Here is a 19856-nt window from a genome sequence, read left to right on the forward strand (position 1 = left end):
AGCCCACCGTTCGGTGCATTGTTGGCCGGGGGTTGACCTTTCCAGAGCGGTAGTTCTTAACCTGTGCCACTTGGGTTTGGCAGGTGAATGGACTGCTTGGCAGGCCACGAACCCCACTTCCCTGATCGTTCTTCAACCGAGTTCTGATTGGTCTATGCTCCGCTTACATGCGAACGCCAACGAAGGTCGAGAGTTCTGTTGCAAAGTTCGTATTCAGAAATCGAAACGAGTCTCGAGTATATTACAATTATACCAAAAGCATGTCCTACGCAGACATAGGAGCCTGAAAGCAAATGCAGCACCACCTGCCGCACGCAGAGTCGACTTCGTAGCTAGAGCGAATTCGTCCGAGTGGGTCCTAGATCCCCCTCCTGACGACCCCCAACTTCGACGGTTTTTGCGTATACCAGAAGTAGTAATAGAAGTACCGGTGGACGCCGGTATTTTGCAATCCCCGCCTGGCGTGTGCCAGAATCACCTGGCTCTTAACCTAGGACATCCCGAGGGCGGTGAAGGGCCTGCCGGAGAAGGCCGGCATCAGGGCTTGCACAGCTACCTTTTAGTACATACCGATATTGCAAAGGGTCTTGTCGCGGGCCCAGGGGCCGATAGGCACCTTCTTGACGACACATTGTATGTTCTCAAACCCGGCGTGATACAGCATAGGCTTAAGGCGCTTAGGCAGCGTCACGTCTATATCGAACTTGAGAAAGGCGCGCTATATATGCTCGTATATGTGCTTGACTGGGTCGTTGTCGGCCATGGTACCGTCATCGCAGAGAACCTCGGCGCAGAGTTCCTGAAGTTCGACCTAGCCACCAGGTTTTAAGCTCCTGTAGGGACAGTACGAGTCAGAAACCAGCCGAGAAATGCCCAGCTAGAGTATAAACTCACTGATATACGTAAGACAAGACTCCTGGGACGTCCTTAAGTACAATGGTCATGAACCTAAAGTGGACAAAGTCGGTATCCTGGTCCACCCACTCGCCCTGTTCGCAGTCGTCTATAAGGAACTCGACGTTCGGCGGCGCCCATACGGGCATATAAGGGGATAGGTCGATGCCACGGACATGTGCGTTGGGGAACTCATCGCCGATGTCGATCGCCCAGATACCTGCCATATCGTGTTAGTCACCATCTCAGCAAGAGAGTGATAGGGTGGGTGGATTTGGTTGACTGACCGCTGCCGGTGCCAATGTCGAGAATATTGTGTGGGTTCTTGATGGGCGCATAGAACAGCCGGCTGTCACATAGTTCCATCAGCATCGCATGCTTCAAGTCCTCGCGCGCGAGCTCCTCATCGTCGTTGGGGATCGGATAGCGGCCATTCTTGAAGTGTTGGTATCGGCGGCCATTCTCATACGCGTGGGCGTAAACAGACGAAGTCACGCTAGCCAATCCCGTGGACGCCGTTTCGTAGCCTTCGGTAAGCTCGTCGTCAGGACCAGCGGGGAAGATGCTGGGATGGTGCTGGTCCTCCGGCTGGGGGTCGGGCTTCTCCTGATCGCCGCCTTCGTGGAGCACAGTAGCATGCGGGCTAGCGGCGGAAGAGCCTGCGATGCTTGGGTGTTGTAGAGCGGGGCTGGGGTCGCGGCACGGCATTGTTGGTGGATCTTCGTCGACGTTTGCGGCGGCGGTGGCGACGGCGTCGCTGACGAGGTTTTCCCGGTGGTGCCCGACGCTTTCGCAGTTTCGCCCGTTTCGAGAGTCTCGAATCGGCGGCGGGTTGGGCCGATTTAGAGGAGGTAGAGGTGCTGCTCGGGCCCTCCTTGCGTTTCAAAGAATCATGGTCACAGTATGTCTGCTTGCGCCTGCAGCAATTGGAGAATAGTCTGCGGCAGATTCCTCGAGAGGAACGGGAAAGGGAAAATGTCTCGCGAATACAACAAAGAATCACATGAGTATCGACAATCGGACTTCATCTGCTGCAGGGTCGGCACCAAGATTGCGGAGCTGCCCCTGTCATGACTATTGAATCCGTCTAGGGTGCAGTGGGTGGGGGGCTCATCGTCCAACCTGCTGTCCTGGAGTTGCTAGGAGTTGGTGACCAGACCAGAAGTGGCTTGCATTAGTATAATGTTTTTATAGGCACCCCTCTCCATGTTCATTCGACTCGCGCTTTCAGCCAACCACCACGTTTCCACTTCTTCCTCCGCTTCTTCCGTGCAGACGCAGAAGGTGATAAGCTTCGATTCCTCCTATCGGACATGATCAATGCCCTTGTTCTCCAAACATGCGACATGTCGTACTGTAGTAGCCTTTCCAAGGCCCCATTCGGACGATCGATTGGGCCGATCGAGCGTAAATGACAGTCTGCTTCGACAGGGAGGGTGATCTCCACAGTCCTTGCCTTGTTATTTGCGAACCCCACCTTCGCAGGTCCCTGCACCTGCCCCACGCGGGCCTGGGAAACATACCCGACTTGGCAGCGGCCACCTGCAGCCCGTGGCTTGGCATGGTTGACCGTGGGGCAGCTGTCGAGCGGGGAAGAATCCAAGGCTTGGAAAAGATACTCATTGTTGAACTTGTAGTTTCGGTCTTTTGTCCTCCACACAGTGGTATATGGCAAGGCCTGGGAGAAACACAAGTGACTAACAAACTCAGGAATTGGCAGCAACTTTGTGATCGAGCAGAATCACTGTCTCGCCCTCCGCCCCAAATCACTACTCCCTAAGACAATCCACAGATCGGGAGACGGGCTAGCTATGCGTCTACCCAGGCCTTTATCCGAGGCCAAGCCATCCAAGACAGAGGCAGGTAGTAGTGCTTGAGCAATTCCCTTCCCAAGTCGGTTCTCTTTATGTCCTCCTCGTGAACATAGATTGTTCCACGGCCTCCGAGCTCCAACTCCACTCTGCCCTCGGCGATTGTCCCTACAGTTATCTCAGACTTAGTTATCTCAGACCAAGTTGCCCAATGCCAACGAGACTCGGGGGAGGGATTGAGCGCCTCCTTTCCCAGCTCCGTTCTCTTCAAGTCCTCCTCGTGAACACAGATTCTTCCGTCTCTGAAGGCTAACATCCACAACTTCGCTCGCCGTCCGTGCGAGTCGGGAGCCTCTGAGGCTTGCGGAGTCTAAGCTGCCGTTAGCAAATCTTGTATGCCCCCAACGGCCGGGCAACAGAACCTTGGCCACTCTTGGTTCAGCAATATAAGGACTGCCAGACCCGTCAAGGGTGATGATGTCGGTTTCTGCAGGCTTGCTGGCGGTCTCGGGTACTATGGTGGGCCTTGGAGGTTACGTACGGTTTGGTGTCCGTGCTGTCAAAGGAGCGAGAACACAACTGAAGGAAGCAGAGAAAGCGTCCGGGGAGCAAGCAGTAACACAAGATTCGGAGCCCTCTGGGTTGGGTGAGGGTCCCTGCATAACCCTCCATGGCGGCGTGCCGCGCTGTGTCTCGAGGTCAGATTGAAACCGGGGACGCTCCGATTTGAGCGGAGGATCGCAAGGAAGAAAGAATAGGGGTTGCTGCATGTCATCATTGGCGCGGAGGGCGATTCGTCCATACGTGATGGCAGCCGTCCGAGCACGGCTCTCGGCAGCGAGTCTATTTGCACGGCGATATACAGGATATCGGGAACTGATATCTTGCAGGCTGCATAAGCAAGGGGATGCTGACGGCCGAGACAACCACGTACGCTTGGGGCCAGATGAAACCATGTCAGATGCCGAGCTGGTGCGGGAACTCCAAAGTGACCCTGCCAGCAAGGAACGGTGCGCTGAGTGCTGGAACCCTTGCAGGTACCTCAAGGTACAGGTTGCACCCCGGATCACAAAGTGGCCAGCGGCATGGCTTGCGAGAACAAGCGGCTGTAATTGAGGATCCACCGCGGCTTCATGCGGGTAGCTTACCAGAACAGTTTGACGATCATTCTTGGCATGTATGTGGGGTGGCTCGCCCAGTCTCTCTTGCCCAGTCTCTCTCGCCCATTCTTTCTCGCCCAGTCTCCCATGATTCCCAGCAAGCGGCTGGCCGTTTATTTCCGGTTCGGGGTGTACTGTCTTGGGGTTGTGCCCCAGCTGCTGCTCATGCAGAGTTTTGTTTGTGACAGGCGTTCACTCATGGTCCCCAGTTTTCAGAGCCCCCTCTCTCCCTTTGCCTCCCTCCTTGGCCTCCAAGATCGGCGCGACATTTGCCATTGGCTTTATGGCGCCCATCCTGAGTCCCGCCGCCCTCATTTTCAGCAGTTGGCTTCTCCTGTCGTACCTCTCGATTCTCCGCCTGCTTCGGCTCAGGCAGCAAATACTTAGCCGCCGTTGCTGCACTAAAGACAGGTTAATATACTGGCTTATAAGGCAGCCTTCAGTCCATAGCAAGTATCCATCAGAGGGAGTATGTAATTGAAGATGGCAAAAGAATTGGTTTGTGTTGCAAGTCGCGCACGAACTGTGCTAAGGTAACGATCTATATATTACCAATGTGGCCTTGTCGACTGGGGTCGACGGCATGGCTGTCTGCAACTGAACGCGCAGGACCGCGCGTGGGATTCCGAAAATGGCGACGGGCTGTCTTTGGCAACCCTAACCCCTTACCTGAACACCGGCAAGACGGGATATACAACTGACCAGTGTTCGTGACGGCGCCAGGGGCTGGCCGGGACTCCTATGCTCTGCGGGTACCTTGCAGTATACCGCTGCGAGCGGACGGACAGGACTATGCTATATCTGTCCCCATCCCTCTCACCTCTGTCCATCTTGCAAAATTCTGCATCATCCTACAATATACTCTCTCCAGCCCGAGGCTTGACAATGTACAATTATACGCAGGTAAGCACTCTGCCCCAACTGCAATCCGCGTCTAATGCCAGCAGCGAGAATATTCTTGTAGGCACCTCCGCTAGATTGCATCGAACTGGTGCGGAAGTTTTAAGGAAGGGCAGAAGGGATGCCTACCCAAGATCATGGACTTTAAAGACAGCGCGAAAGTTTGCGGAGAGTGCAAACCAAAGGAGTTGACAGACTGGGAGCTTTCGTTTAGGTTGAAGCTATCCAAATTCCGGGGTCGGGGATAGCATGGGGAGAGGCTGCATGTTGAGCACATAAGACTACTGTATTAAACCGCAATTGGACAGCCCAAGGGCCCCTGCTTGCCAGGACTGATCTTCTGCACGAGCGTTGTAGGCGACAACTCCAGATCGAGTCGGTAGCGTGGTATCGACAACGTAACACGATCCCTTGTCCGCGCATTGTTCTTCCTGTTACATGGATCATCAGTTAGCAGTATTCAGACTGCGCGCCTGCTTGACCTACACTAACAAAGGTACTTGCGGCTGAGAATAAGTTTACCCTTGCGTTCAAACCTCAAGTAGACATCGAGGCGCGCCCGACTTTCGACTCTAAACACTATCCCCTCGCGCGCGAACGACTCTATGACCTGTCCGCTCTTTATAATGTTATCTCAGTGTAGCCTGATTCCTCGTCAGGAGATCCCGTATCAGCTGACAACTCGACTACGTCTTCCCGTCGCACTCAGTTAACCCGCTCCATACAAATGCCCCGCCAAATACCCTGTCGTGGTCGCAAGGGAATTTCATCGAGCACGAATACAGCCCAAGACTCGTGATTCAAAAAGTCACAAACCCAGCCCAAGACTCGTAGTTTAAAAACCCTAGGACAGTCGCTGTCCACAGCAAGGATGCCAGACAAGATCGAGATATAAGATAAGGGTTTGAAAAAGGCTGCTGAATAGGTAATGCCCCTTATAGCCGTTTAGTTTATATTCTATAACTTACTAAAGACAGGCCGGCATGCTAGAGCATAATCTCGAATTCAGCACTATAAGGGGCTCGGAGCCAGTGGCTATATATGTAGAGATGCCGTTCGGAGGAATACTTATCGAGGAGGACTTCCTAGATATACCGGTAGGAAACTGGCTATATAAGCCCGACGAGCTCAAAAGTGAATTGCTAGGTATAGGCGGGGTTATAATCTAATACATTAAGAGGAAGACTTAGTCAGAGGGCTAGTGGTATTTGGGCTTTAGATAACGAGTAGAAATAACGATACAAGCTGTTATACTGGAAATAGGAGCTTTTTGCCAGCTCCCGCATAGTCGAAGGCTCTCTCCAGTGAACCTCGATATATTCGGCGACAGGGGTAATACCGCTATAACCATATACATGAATGGAGACAAGGAGGCCCTGGTTTATAAAAAACTTCGAAATCTCTAAAGAAGGTCTCTAAAACGACTATGCTATACCAAAGTTAGTATCAATAATCGTATATCAATCAACGGCGATATATACTGGTAAGCTACGTACGTCTTCTCTACTATTACCTTAGATACAACGATACGGAAACGCTCTCCTATCCAGCTCGTTCGATACTAGCCTAACCGGTGCTCAAACCTAATATTATCGTTAATATCTTGAATCGTCTTGACCAGAAGTTCGCTCAAGTAGGTGCTCACAATAGTATACCTATATATTAATTCTAAAAACTCCTCGATCCGGTGCTTCGTATTAGCATTAGCTGGAGGATAGACAGAAGTGCTACTAAGCTAAATCTGCCGAGGAGCGGAAACAGGTCGGTTCGGCAGAACGTTCTAGCATTATACGGCTGACGGACCTACTACGCCAGGATATAGGCCCAGGGACTCGGTACTACCCAGCTAGGACGTCGGGGTTTGACCGGGGCTTGGCCGACCATAATATAGGACAGCGGCATACGGATCTAAGGAGTTGCCTATTATAGCGGGTAGTCGTATAGTAACAGCAATGCCTAATGTATATCACCTATGTCAGCTCATCGTAGAAAGAAAATCGTATAATAGGCCTACCATCCAATGCGTCCGTCTCTACTCTCGGCCGCTTTCTTCGTTGCCCCGTCGGTTCGGCTACACCGTCTAAGCCTATAGGAGTGGCATCAGCTTGGCCCCCTGTGTCCAGGGACAGCGCTGCCGTCGGCGTGGCGTCAGCGGGCACGGTAGGGCGTATTATAGGCGGCAGGGCAGATATAGGGTGGTTGTGGTCCGGCCGAGCATCGGACGCAGTAGGATTCGCCGGCGGTGGCACAGGGGCGTCTGTCGAGGCTATACCTGGCGGACTGCTTGCTGAAGTTGTCGTACTAGCTGTCGGAGATGCGCTTTATTAGCTGAGGGAGGGAAGAGGAATCAGGGCGCTTACTAGTCGCAGGCTTGCAGGCACATCGAGGGTGCACCACCGTGGCGCAAAAAGAGCATGTCAACACCTATCGGGAAGCAGGCTGGGGTCGGGTTGGCAGAGCCGTGCAAGCGGTATCGGGGGAGGCCCTTGCGGGACTGGGTGACGACAGCGGGACGGCGGCCCCCGGGGGAGCAGGCTGGAATCGGGTCGGAGCCGTGCAAGGCACGCTCGGCTCAATGACTGTAGGTGCAGGGGTGGGCGGTGGCTGGGCGGCCTCGGAGGCAACGTTCAAGCTAAATACGGCAGCGGGCGCCGGTTTCCATTGACGTAGAGCGTTAATGAGTTCCGAGTTATAAGGCCAAGACGACCACTTCGCAATCTTCCCAGCCCCTTCCAAGAGCGCCTGGAAGGTCGACGCTGCAACTTTGATGAGGTCCTCTCCGGTGTAGAGGACTGCTAAGATGCTGAACGGCATATAATCTAAAGTTTGCAACTTGAGCCGCTTTTGTAGCACAATTCCGCTCTCCATCGGCGGTTGACCCGTGAAAATATACTTCACGAAAGCCGTGGCGCTCCGTACATCGTCAGGGGTGAGAGGTTCATGAAGAGGCTTTCCGTAAGCGAGCTTCCAAGCGGCAGCATAGTGTTTGAGTTGAGCAAGTTGGTCATCGAACTTATCGGGCTCCGTGGTTTCCTCGGTGGCGACATCCTTATCCCACAAGCAGTTCAAGAGCTCGTTGGCAGCGTCGTGGAACCAACCCATAGAGGCAGCGTTGGAATTGGGCGAGAGGAGAAGGAGCGAGTGAAACTGAGCGAGAGGAGAAGGAGCGACTGAAACTGGGCGAGAGGAGAAGGAGCGAGTGAAACTGGGCGAGAGGGAGTGGGCGAGAGAGACTGGGCGGGGAAGACTGGGCCAGTAAGACTGGGCGGGAGAGACTAGGCGGGAGAGACTAGGCGGGAGAGAGAGACAGGGTGGGAAAGAACAGCAGGCCGAGTAGGCTGGTTATGATCTACTACGGATCCGTAGAGGGGTGGACATAAACTACGCTAATGCAACCGGCTGAGCCGCTCCTTGTCCAATTATTGACTCCCAGCTTAACTTCCACATCTGACCTTGCTGTACACTGCCGATCCCAAGTACCCACAAGTTCCGGACAAGGCTAGAGATAATGTCACTCTGCTGACCGGTTTCTGTACAGAAGCTTGCATACATTCCTTGACTTTGGCCTCGCTTATCTAGTTTGCTTGTTGCAGCTGATCGTAGGGGACCGGCCGCAAAAGTGGCATTACCAAGACCCTACAGACTACTCCAGAATCCTGCCATAATGGAGGCAGTTGGTTCTAGGACCTATCTACCTTGGTGTTACAGACGACAGATCTATGCCTCTCTACATTAGCGGCAAATAAGTTCCGAATCATATATAGGGTAGGCCATTAAGTATTGTGTACACCTGGTCGATAAGTTCGCAGAGCAATGCCGGGACTGATCCACCGTATGGGGATTGCTTGAATGCACTGTACAGCAGACACCAACGCTCCAATGTCTTTACAAGCCCTGCAACTCGGGAACCCAACTAGTCTGGGAAGATTGCAATCGACTCAAAGAGTTCCTAGCTTACCGACCCTGCCTTAATCTGATCCGTTAGGTCTGGAACTCCAGCTATGTAGCTATCCCGCCCGCTAGCTTATAGGTGCTATTGCTAAAGGAGTCTATCCTTCCCGGCCCTCTATAGGTAAATGTCAGCTCGGTTTTAGTATATAGAGAAGTCTCCAAGCATACTATATATAGGCTTAGGTATTCCTACTCTATTACCTAATACGGCTCTATATCTAGACCTCCTGTATCCGTAGGGACCCTGGGATATCTGCCCATATAGACACCGCTGGGCTCTCGACTTACGGGGAGGCAAGGTCGGTTGAATAGAGGACAAGGCAACCATCTTCGTTATGCTGGCATCAACCAAGGCTCCTCATGCCGAATGCCTATTGTACACCAATAGGGCCAGGCGGCGCCCTGCTGTTCAAAGGGGAACGTTTGCTCCCCTACCTCTCTCCCTCTTTCTAGCCGACTACTGTGCCCAGGCTTGTATAGCCGAGGACTCCTCCGTACGGTGGCGGGGCTATAGGTGCCTGAGCCGCTATGCTAGTATATATCACCGATAAGGCAAACAAGGCAATAAGTCAACGGTGCTAAAAGTAGCTGACGTAGATAATGGTATGCGAATCTAAGGCTCTAAGTAGGATAAGCACCTACCTCTTTTACTCTTATATATATATTAAAGGAGATATAAGCCCGGATGCTAAGATTACTGGTTGGATAGAACTTATATAATAAGCTTTTTCTCGTCCAGATCTTCTTTGGCTTAGCGAACCACGCTATTATAAAACTCCTATACACTCGATAACATAGTATTGCTAGCTTAACTCTATAGAGTACTATTCTTATCACTAAAACGGCTTTATAAACCAAAAACTCTAGGAGAATCTATATTGCCGTAGACTGCAAAGTGTCTTTCATAAGAAATAGATCTTTCTAATGCTATAATATACTTTGACTTTTTCTATTTCTCGTCCTTTGCCGTCTTTCCACTTATATCTCTGCTTCGCCTAGGCGACTAACAATATATCAGAGAGGCGGGCAACATTAGCGCTCAGCCATCTAGGCAGAAAAAGGCGGTCGACCTAAATACTCCGGCAGCAAACCGGGACGACTATACGAGCACAAGTCCTGCATTGAGCCTCAAAAAGGAGGGATCCGTATCAGACGACGGCACTGCGGCTCCCCATCTACCCCCGGCACCTCCACCTGTAGAGGAGGATCCAGAACTTATCAAGCAGCCCGAAACCCGGCCTATCTCCCAAGAGCAACTGGTTGCCGAGGTCAAGGGAATCTACACGGGGCTTGTGATGGTCGAGAACAAGTGTATCGAAGTGGACAATGACCGCAGTTCGCAAAACGACGCCAGTAACAAACTCAACAACGATCAATGGCAGGCTTTGATTGCTCTCCATCGTACTCTGCTCCACGAACATTATAACTTCTTTCTTGCTTCCCAGCACCCCTCGGCAAGTCCGGCACTAAGGAGATTGGCTGCTAAATACGCTATGCCTGCCTGGATGTGGCGGTACGGCATCTACAGCTTCCTTGAGCTCCTATAGCACCGCCTCCCAGCCAGCTTGGAGCACATGCTTACGTTTATCTATATGGCCTACTCGATGATGGCCCTGCTCTATGAGACGGTGCCTGCGTTCGAAGACACATGGATCGAGTGCCTCGGTGACCTTGGCCGTTACCATATGGCTATCGAGGACAATGACATTCGGGATCGAGAAGTGTGGACCTCCGTGAGCCGTCATTGGTATTCACAGGCCTCGGACAAGGCTCCTACAATAGGCAGACTCTACCATCATCTCGCAATCCTCGCTCGTCCTTCCGCACTCCAGCAGCTTTACTACTATACGAAGTCACTTTGCGTTAAGATGCCTTTCCCGTCTATGCGAGAAAATATCATGACCTTGTTTGACCCTATTATATCGCGGGCTCCGAATCCGCAACAGGCTAGACTCCCGCCCACCGAACTGCATTTCGTAAGGGCATATGGGATCTTGTTCAATAGGAAGCAGCACGAAGAGCTAGAGCCTACAATCGACGAATTCCTCAAGCTACTAGATAACTACATCAATCGTTCAACGCGCCGGTGGCGCGAGTCAGGGTATGTGTTCGTCATCTCTCCTATCGACTCCTTGATTAACCATCCAAACCAGCTATCATATGGGTATATCCAACATATATGCGATTTTGGGGTACGGCGATGCGAATAGCCCTATTACCTGCGCCCTCAAGATCACTCGCTCAAGCGGCACCGAATCTCAGGACCAGCCCATGCAAGAAACCAGCTCCGAGATCACCTCTAGCATCAACACTATTGCAGACGACGGGTACTTCTACAACGCCCGCAAACTTTTCACCGGCACCTATGATATCGTTTGTCGCCGCTTCGGTGACCCCAACATCTTGCCTTTTCTGCACGTCACTCTCGTCTTCGTTCACCATCTTACGTTCTACCCGGAGGCTATAGACCACCTGGCCCCGTACTTCTCCTGGAAGCTGACGGCATATATGCTCAACACGCTGATTGGATCGTCTTCGTCCCCATCTGCAGACGAATCGCAGGCTTTGGCTGGCCTCTTGGGCGGTGGCGAACAGTTTCCGGGCTGGAAAGGGGATAAAGACGAGGAGAATAAGGTCAAGAGGGATGAAAAGGAAGGGGGACCTCCGGCAAGGGGCCCGAGGCGGCGGCCGCTGCCTGACGACTTCGCGCTGCGAGGGTTCTCTTGGGTCGAGCACTATTTCCCGGACGGTTGGTTCGTCGCGGACGAGAGAATCGACGATAACGACAAGTATTTCGAAGTACCAAGTATGATGGAGGAGAGGAGAGAGAGGGTGGTTTGGCTGGGCTGTCGTATTGCGGAGAGGGAGGACGGAAAATGGTTGCGGTTTGATAAGGAGACCCGACGCTTCGCGGTTAACGCGGTATTTGACGTGCAGCTGGATCTGGAGATGCCATTGCCATCTATTCCGGGGGAGAGTGTTGACTATGGGGAACTGCCTGATGTAGAAACTGTTGCTTGAGATAGGAGAGTTTGGTGTTGACAGCACAAGCAGTCTCTCGAGTAACGATGGGGAATTCAGGAGTAAGTAAACACGAGTCACATGACGTGTCTCAGCTCCCTGCAAATAAAAGTTTGGCGTGTCTCGGTCCTTTAGGTTCTATCTGTCCCTCGCTTTTCTCAGTCTTGGGTAAGGGTTCTTGCTACAGCAGGTAGGCTGCTTGTGGCCGCTAAGGCATTGGTTGTAGAGGTTGTGGCTGGTAGACGCTTGCTCAGGGGAAGTAAATAGAACCACATGATAGCAGCCCCTCGGCTCGTTGCGTTAGGCAACCGGATAGAAGCAAAGTTCTGCACTACCGCATGGCGATCGAGGACGACAACATTTGGGACCGCAGAGTGTGGGCTGCCGTGAGTCGTGACTGGTATTCACGCGCCTCTGATAAAGCGCCAATGACGGGACGCCTATACCACCACTTGGCAATTCTCGCTCAACACAACGGCCAGCAACAGCTCTACTATTACGCCAAGTCGCTCTGTGTGGAACGGGGCATAGTTAACTGGCATTCGCCTTCTCAAGTCCTTTTGGCTGGCACGTATGCTTTCATGCTTGTGTGAGTGTCAGGAAACAATGGCAAGGCGCCATGTGACCCCGGCGCAACCAAGCTTTGTGTAGTTGACCGAGATTTCAACCCCGGGCGGTCTGTCTTGAGCCTAGCGGTATTTTCCAGACGGGTGCTTCATCACTAGGGAGCGGAGTGAACGACTTTGAGGTGTCCTTATAATGGAGGAGCGATGGGAGCGGATGCACTAGCTTGGGTTCTGCGTTGCAAGGAGGGCCACGCATTCGGCCTAGCGGCCAGTCCTGGAATTCCATCGTTTTGTACAAATGGGCATTGATATGATAAGGGGAACGCATCAGAGGACCAACAAGTTCGACGATGTGATGTAGCCATGTGGTGAGCTTCATCATGAGCACCGGCCTGTCTGTGCTATTGCCGTTGGATGGACTGCCTGGATTCTCTAATCCGGCGTCCATAAGATCTCAGGGGTAGTAAGCAAATCAGGTTACCCGGGAAACCGTGTGAACTATGCACATGCTTCCGCACTACGGTATCCAATCAGGTCTCAATGCGCAACCACGGTCATCACTAGTTCTGAATAATCACAGTAACGTACATGATAAGCGAGTGACCCAGACAAGCGAATGACCCACTTCCTACACGACGCGACATCTTTGCACTCAACAACAAAATTTCCTCTACTATCCAAAATGCCCTCTACTTCAAAAGAAGGCCAGATAATCTTGGCTCTCCAAGCTCTTCAAAACGACAAGAATCTAAGCGAACGAGCCGCAGCTAAGATCTATGGGGTTGACCGTAGGACCCTGGAGCGCCGACGCGCCGGCAAGCCTGCACAATACGATCTTCCAGCCAACTCGCGCAAGCTTATAGATCTAGAAGAGAAGGCGATAGTTCAATATGTCAATGAGCTATCTGCACGTGCATTCCCACCCAGGTTATGTGGTGTAGAAGATATGGCCAACCAACTACTGCGCAAATGCGACGCGCCCCCTGTTGGCAAACGCTGGGCTTATAACTTCGTCAAACGCCGGCCAGAGCTCCGTACGCGATATACATATAGATACGACTACCAGAGGGCTAGATGCGAAGATCCAGACGTTATTCGCGAGTGGTTTAGGCTTATATAGAATACTAAGGCCAAGTATAGTATTGTAGATGATAATATCTATAACTTTGACGAGACCGGGTTTATAATAGGCATTATCTTTATAGGTATGGTTGTTACGACCTTAGATGGCCGGAGCAAGGCTAAGCTGGCCTAGCCTGGCAATCGCAAGTGGGCAATAGTAATCCAGGGAGTCAATGCTCTTGGCTGGGCTATCCCTCCGTTCATTATCTTGGCCGCGCAATACTACCTTGTCAACTGGTATACCGAGTGCAACCTCCCGGCCGACTGGCGCATCGCAACCACCGAGAACGGCTGGACTACCAACGCAGTAGGCCTTGATTGGATCAAGCACTTCGACTACTATATAGCGCCTCGGACAAAGGGCAAATACCGGTTATTGATCCTCGATGGCCACGAAAGCCACCACTCGACCGAGTTCGAGCTCTACTGCCAGCAGAACAACATTATCACGCTCTACATACCTCTATATTCCTCCCACCTCCTCCAGCCACTTGATGTTAGCTGCTTTAGGCCGTTGAAGCAGGCGTATGGTCGCCAGATCGAGGACTTAGTACGCGCGCATATCAACCATATAAGCAAGCTCGAGTTTCTTTATACCTTTCGCACGGCCTTCTTTGCCTCTATCACCAAGAGGAATATACAGGGCGGTTTTACAGGGGCTGGCCTTATGCCATACGATCTAGAGAGGGTGCTTTCGAAGCTAGATATCAAGCTTCGTATACCAACACCCCTAACCTCACGGCCAGGCACTGCATAATCTTAGGTCTTCCAGACACTATACAACCCTCGAGAAGCCAAGTCATAGTCAACGCTTATCAAGACTCGCATTGCCAACCATTAAAATAGCTCCCCGACTTCAATGTTAGCTGCTATAGACTAGCTTACCAAGGGTACGATAGCTATAATGCACTAGGTGGCCCTCCTTTAGGCAGAGGTGTCTTCGCTCCGCAAGGCTAACGAGGCGCTAAGCAAGCGCCGGAGAGCCAAAAAAACACGTGTGCGGCTTGGAGGATCACTTACTGTGCAGGAGGCACAGGAGGTGGTAAGCCAGGGGGCTATAGGTGGGGAGGCAATGCAAGAAATATAGCTGGATGGTAGTGGTGCTGGTGGGGGTCGTACGAAGGTTCGGTGCTATGGTGTATGCGGCAAGCCTGGTCATAATGCCCGCACTTGCCAGGAGGTTGCAGAAGCATCTGATTCACCCGTTTCTGATGTAATTGTAGTTGGTTGATAGTTTTGTTGTTTTGTAATTGAGGATAATGTTTGTAGGGTAGTGGAGAGTGGGTCATTCGCTTGTCTGGGTCACTCGCTTATCATGTACGTTACGGATTACGCCAAGCTCCATCCCCCTTGGCCTTGCGCTCCCTTCCCTCCTTTTCCTCTTCTACGTCCACCATGCTGCCACTTGTCTCGCCATGCTGCATGCGTTTCTCATCTCTATCGCTTGTCTTCCCCTCTCTCGACATTTTCATACTGTACACGCTCTCACCCGGCAGCTCACCTACCAAGCCCTGCGTCCCTATGGCGTAGCCATCTTCAGACCTTCCAGATTCGCCTCTTTGTCGGCTATAGCTCTCGCTGATGACCGCTCGTCTTTGAGACTCGTCAACGTGGGAGCTCTCACGGTCTCGCCATGCTCTCGCCCTGTATGTACCAGCACCTTATGTCGCAGGGTTTCACGTAATGTATAGCCAATGCCATGTCCGCCTGGCGGCTTCCAGGCGTGATTGCGAGATCACATCCCCGCTCTGACCATCGGTAGCAATGCCGCACAAATTAACCGCGTCGAGACACGGAGGCGCGGAGAAGGCTACCCCTCCTCCCCTCTGTTTGTCGTATTCGGAATATTGCCGTCTGCAGAATACCCACGTCGTTGGCTGCAATCGGGCCGGATTTGAGCGCAGCTGCGGCAAAAAACGCAGGCCACTGGTCGCGAGAAAGGCAGCTTGGTGTCTCGGATTAGATCGGATCACACGCTACGACTTCGGCGGCCGCAGAGAGGCTTAGGTGGGCGGGGGCTGGCGTCGACGACCATGAGCGCTCGGCTTAGCTAGGTAATCCGATTGGCAAGGGTCCTCAGTGCAGGTCGCAGCAGAACTGGGCCGGGGAGGACTCGACATGATGTGACCTCTCCGGTGCTGCGGGCGGCTCGCGGGGGCTGAGCCGACACGACGATGCGGCCTCGGTCAAGGGTGATCTACCCAGGAGAGCCCTTTGAGGGGAAGGCGCGGCGCGGGCCCAACTGCAGAGGGGACAAGGCGGACTCGACATAACATGGCCTCCCTGGCTATGCGGGCGGCTCGCGAGTCACGCCGCAGGATGAAGGGGCTGACAACGGGCCTGGGAACCTGCGTTACGACAGGTGATTCGTTGTCATCGCTCTAGCTGGAGCGAGACGGAAAAGGGGCGGGACTACCGCGTGTATCAAGCAGCTCGGTGCCTCCTATTTCATACGTCTGGTGGCGCCAGGAATGTGACAACAGGGATGAGGAGCCTGGTCGCGCAGAAAGGAGGTCACGGATCGTCGCATGAGGAGGGGACGAGGCGCGTACTGCCTGATGCGAGCCGCCCTGCTGAGCTATTTCCAGGGAGTTGCGGTGGATCACGGTGCCAGGTCAGGGTTGTGATTCGTGGCTCCGACAACATCCTGCGGAAGCTGGCTCTTCCGGCGTGAAGCAACGCCGTGTGATAACCGATCGTTGTTGTCGTCACATTGACAGCGAGGCAGACGCGGCCCTCGGGAAGGCCGACGGCGCGAGGTTAGCGTTTTCGTGTGCGGCAGCTCGGTGAAGGGTCCTCTGCCTCGCGATTGGTGATTCCGACTGCGTGGACGACAAGGAAGGAGCCCGGTTCATGCAGCTATCATATCGGCCGAGCCGGCCGGGTGCCTGAGGTTGGGAGGGCCCAGCACGTTGCATAGGGAGTAGCAGGCTAGTTCTTGGTTCAGCTCGTCTCCTGCTTAGTTGCTGAGTCCGAGTCTCCGCGCAGGCGTATATATTTCGCTTGTTCTCCATGTTCTCAGCAGCGCAGAGATGGTCTCAGTTTGCCCTATACTTTTTCCTAACATCGTTTCCCGTCACAGTCTCGTGAACTATTCTGCAATTCAGCAGCACAGACGCACTTAGCAACAACATGGCAGCAGCTTTTCAAAAGGATCTCATCCCCTCTGCGGCGGCGAGTCCTGAGCATCCACGTGATAATCTTCCGATTCTAAAACTCCCCTCCTCATCCGTCTCCACCAGAACGCCTTTGGGGCTGGCATCTCTGTCGTCATTGTACAATGCAGGGGTTGTCAAGTCTGAGGAGTCTGACGAGCTCAGCTTCGGCAGCCTCTGGGAGGAGTGCTGGCACAAGATCAAATTAAAGAGTGGTACTGGCATAGGTATGGCTCGGAATTCTCGTCGTGACAGGACGAGCGGTTGCTAACACATTGAGCAGGAAACAATGTTGCCACTGCTCATGCTACCAGTGGCGGCAGCCGCCTGCCGCAGCCTTTGCGTGCCGGTCGGCTGCACTGCGGCAATGTCGGTGGTACCAAGGTGCCACCGGAGAACGTGATCGTGATTAGCGACGATGAGGCGAGCGACGATGAGGCGAGCGACGATGAGGCGAGCGACGATGAGTCGAGCAACGATGAGTCGAGCGACAGACAGCAGAGCGACAAACAGCAGAAAAGTCGCCCAGGATGCCCGCTAGTGCGTTCGTTTATTTCACGTATGGCTCCCCCTACGAATCTGTCCCCGTTGGCCAACGGGGCCTCGGCGGCGTGCCAGCCAGGACAAGCATCTATTCCTGACTACACCATACGCAACAGCGACGCTCCAGCGACAGATGTTGCCTCTAGCCGGGAGGAGGGCGCACGACAGAGATCGGATGGACGAAACCGCTCTGTATCCCATGATCACTACGGCGGCGGCGACCGGACGGGCGGCTCAGCCCGCCGCCATTCGCCGGTTCCAGACGAGACCGGAGAGCCGACTGAGAATGATCCTGTCAGGTTGCCACAAGTTCAGGAGCACCGGGCAAGCCTATCGGTATTGCCGGACCGTCAGAGCATCAGCAAACCTAAGCCAGAAGATGCCAAGCTAACCTCTCAACACTGGAGTTCACCCAGTGCCGCCTCCAAACGTAGGGGGGAAACACAACACTGGTCCGGTAGTAGCACCCTCTCCCAGCCCTATGATCATCATGGCGACCGCAATCAAACGATCGACCCAAAGCAGGGTGATACTTGGCCGCCGGGCGACAGAGGGACGCGGGGTATGGGAAGTTCTATCGCGGCCTCGCCAGTACAAGAGGGTGGGGCGAGCGTTCCGCAATTGCCGGCAGCCATGAGCAACAACGACCGTGTGCTGGCTAATGTCGGGCCATCCGCTAGCCAGGGCTCCATCGGGCTTCAGCAAAGCTTGGGCCGTTATCCACGAAGCGGTACCGACGTGGGGGAGAACCAGAGACCTGCTAAGGACAGCATCGGAGAGCACGGTCAGGGAGAGGTCACCTAGCCACTATGCAAGCGCCATAAAAGCACCCCGACCCCCGTAGTTGGCGAAACAACACCTAACCGGCAGGCAGATCCGTATCGTGCCAGCTCCTGGTTACAACGGACCCGAAGACCGACAGCCCGCTATGCAACGCCTTACCAAAGACAGCGCGGAAATCCCAAGCCGCGCTCCTCAGGAGTGGCCTCCATGGCCGAGCAGGCTCAAGAAAAGTCTCCTTGTATCAAGCGAATTCACCGCGTATAGGTGAGGTACTAGGTCAAGTAGGAAGGGTACTGGCCCGAGTACAATAGTTGGGAACCTGATACGTATTTCCACCGATGCCCCGAGCTGCTTGACCAATTCCATCAGACAGGGCCGGTAACTACCGAGCCGGCCAGCCCAAGTTAGCTTGGAATTCCCAAGCCGCGCTCCGCTGGACGGGCTTCCACGACCAAGGAGGCTCGGAGAAAGTATTTTAATGTCGAAGGTATTGTTAACTGCAAGGTATAGTACTTGGTCGAGTGCGCAGGATATAAGCGCAGCAGATAGGTATCTGCTAAGCAGCTCGGGAAATTTCCCGAGCTGCTATGGGAGTTTTATAAGAGGACGGGATCGGTAAATGGATTGATTATGCAGAAGATAGCTGACTAGATGGAGGCTTGCCGTTCAGCAGCATAGGACGATAGGGTGTTAATATATATTAGAGTAATTTGCATGAAATAATGTTATTGCAGATTGGGCGAGCCTATGACAGTGGAGTGAACCCGAGAAGAATGGCCGGTTGAAGACCTGGTCATATGACGTAGTAGATCCGTCTGCCCCTTACCTAGCATCTCTTATTGTTCACTCCTAATGGATGATTATACCACCTAGGACTAAGTTGTTTATAGACTAGTAAAATGCTAATTACTCAGCATTGTTAGTAGGTTTGATATTATAAAGGACTATAATCGTATATAGAGAGTAGAAAAGCGAGACAAGGCTTAGGAAAGCAGTCAATTATTGAAGTCCGAGTTAAATAAGACGTAAATATAAGCTATAGTAAGATAGCTGCTATTAAACTAATTATACAGGTAATATATATTCTCCTACTCCGCTATGCCTAGCTATTTACAAGGCGCGCCGGACCCTCTACTGCTATGTACAAAGGAAAAACCGTACCGTTTAGGCCGGGTGAAAACCTTCATTAAAAATAATAGGAAAGACATGGTTCCAGTGATACACGCTGCTGCAAGTAAAGAAAAAGGCCTTGGGAAGGCCTTGGGCCAACGGCTAGTAGGGTGCTAGCCCAGCTAAGCCGTGGCCACGGGTGTGGTTAGCCGAGCTCCCTGGCTTCCAGTTCCTGATCTAGGTTCTGGGCAAGCCTGTATTCCCCTAGCCGGCCCGAGTTCATCAGCCAACCCAGTACCTTCTTCAGAAGTCTTCGGTTCCGGTAGCCTAGGCTCTGTAAAACAAAGCTAAGGTCCCGGTGGGTGCGTATTAGTTGCCTAGGCCAGATTCTTGATATAGGTGGTATAGAGCACCAAACCACTAGGTGCTCCACTGTCTCCCGGCCTTCTCCGCATTCGCAATAGGGGGTAGGCTGGTTACGGGCCTTTTGTTTAAAAAGAAAGTCCCGTAGGCCTATAGCTCCTGTACGAGCCTGTACTAGTAGGGAGCTCTTGGCCTTTGTAAGGCCTTGGTGTTTCCGTAGGCCTTGGTTTGTGAAGAGGACTGTTGGTAGGCCTTCGTCGGCTAGCCTGGTTGGCTGTCCCTGGACCTGGGTTTTCCACCTAGCCTCCCAAGCTCTTAATAATGCCCAGTCATCCTGGGTCTTGGCCAATGGTGGGCCCAAGGCTTTAGCCTGGGCGTTCCATTCGGCCACTATAGCCGAGGCCTTTTCGACGTCTGTTGGCTTTCCTGGGCTCCGGGGCCGGCCCCGTAGCCTCCGGAACCTTCGTTGGAGCCTGT

At 53.1% G+C, this 19856-nt stretch overlaps 5 protein-coding genes across 5 annotated transcripts; 3 read left to right on the forward strand and 2 right to left on the reverse strand.

Annotated features, from left to right (window-relative positions):
* Positions 1–358: 358 nt before the first annotated feature.
* B0T15DRAFT_486371 (S-adenosyl-L-methionine-dependent methyltransferase) lies at positions 359–1602 on the reverse strand (the record flags this gene model as incomplete). Its single annotated transcript, XM_062866353.1, has 5 exons — positions 359–482; positions 567–718; positions 903–1114; positions 1182–1431; positions 1525–1602. The coding sequence occupies 5 exons, from the start codon at positions 1600–1602 to the stop codon at positions 359–361; spliced, it is 816 nt and encodes a 271-aa protein (XP_062720698.1).
* Positions 1603–7189: 5587 nt separating this feature from the next.
* B0T15DRAFT_513000 (uncharacterized protein) lies at positions 7190–7867 on the reverse strand (the record flags this gene model as incomplete). Its single annotated transcript, XM_062868018.1, has 1 exon — positions 7190–7867. The coding sequence occupies one exon, from the start codon at positions 7865–7867 to the stop codon at positions 7190–7192; it is 678 nt and encodes a 225-aa protein (XP_062720699.1).
* Positions 7868–9316: 1449 nt separating this feature from the next.
* B0T15DRAFT_559038 (uncharacterized protein) lies at positions 9317–11737 on the forward strand (the record flags this gene model as incomplete). Its single annotated transcript, XM_062870496.1, has 5 exons — positions 9317–9341; positions 9803–10229; positions 10499–10568; positions 10663–10817; positions 10870–11737. 5 exons carry the CDS (start codon positions 9317–9319, stop codon positions 11735–11737), a joined length of 1545 nt encoding a protein of 514 aa, XP_062720700.1.
* Positions 11738–14790: 3053 nt separating this feature from the next.
* Positions 14791–15353, forward strand: B0T15DRAFT_255867 (uncharacterized protein). The gene is made up of 2 exons (XM_062863245.1): positions 14791–15110; positions 15188–15353. The coding sequence occupies exons 1-2, from the start codon at positions 14841–14843 to the stop codon at positions 15203–15205; spliced, it is 288 nt and encodes a 95-aa protein (XP_062720701.1). The 5' UTR covers positions 14791–14840; the 3' UTR covers positions 15206–15353.
* A 902-nt stretch (positions 15354–16255) lies between these two features.
* B0T15DRAFT_398837 (uncharacterized protein) lies at positions 16256–17927 on the forward strand (the record flags this gene model as incomplete). The annotated part of the gene is made up of 5 exons (XM_062864974.1): positions 16256–16336; positions 16579–16656; positions 16768–16807; positions 16861–17100; positions 17203–17927. Coding segments are annotated over 5 exons (1164 nt in total), but the record flags the coding sequence as incomplete, so codon positions are not given.
* Between the last annotated feature and the right edge of the window lie 1929 nt (positions 17928–19856).

The sequence above is a fragment of the Chaetomium strumarium genome, assembly GCF_033439665.1.
Source record: "Chaetomium strumarium strain CBS 333.67 chromosome Unknown B0T15scaffold_5, whole genome shotgun sequence".
Classification (NCBI taxonomy): Eukaryota; Fungi; Ascomycota; class Sordariomycetes; order Sordariales; family Chaetomiaceae; genus Chaetomium; species Chaetomium strumarium.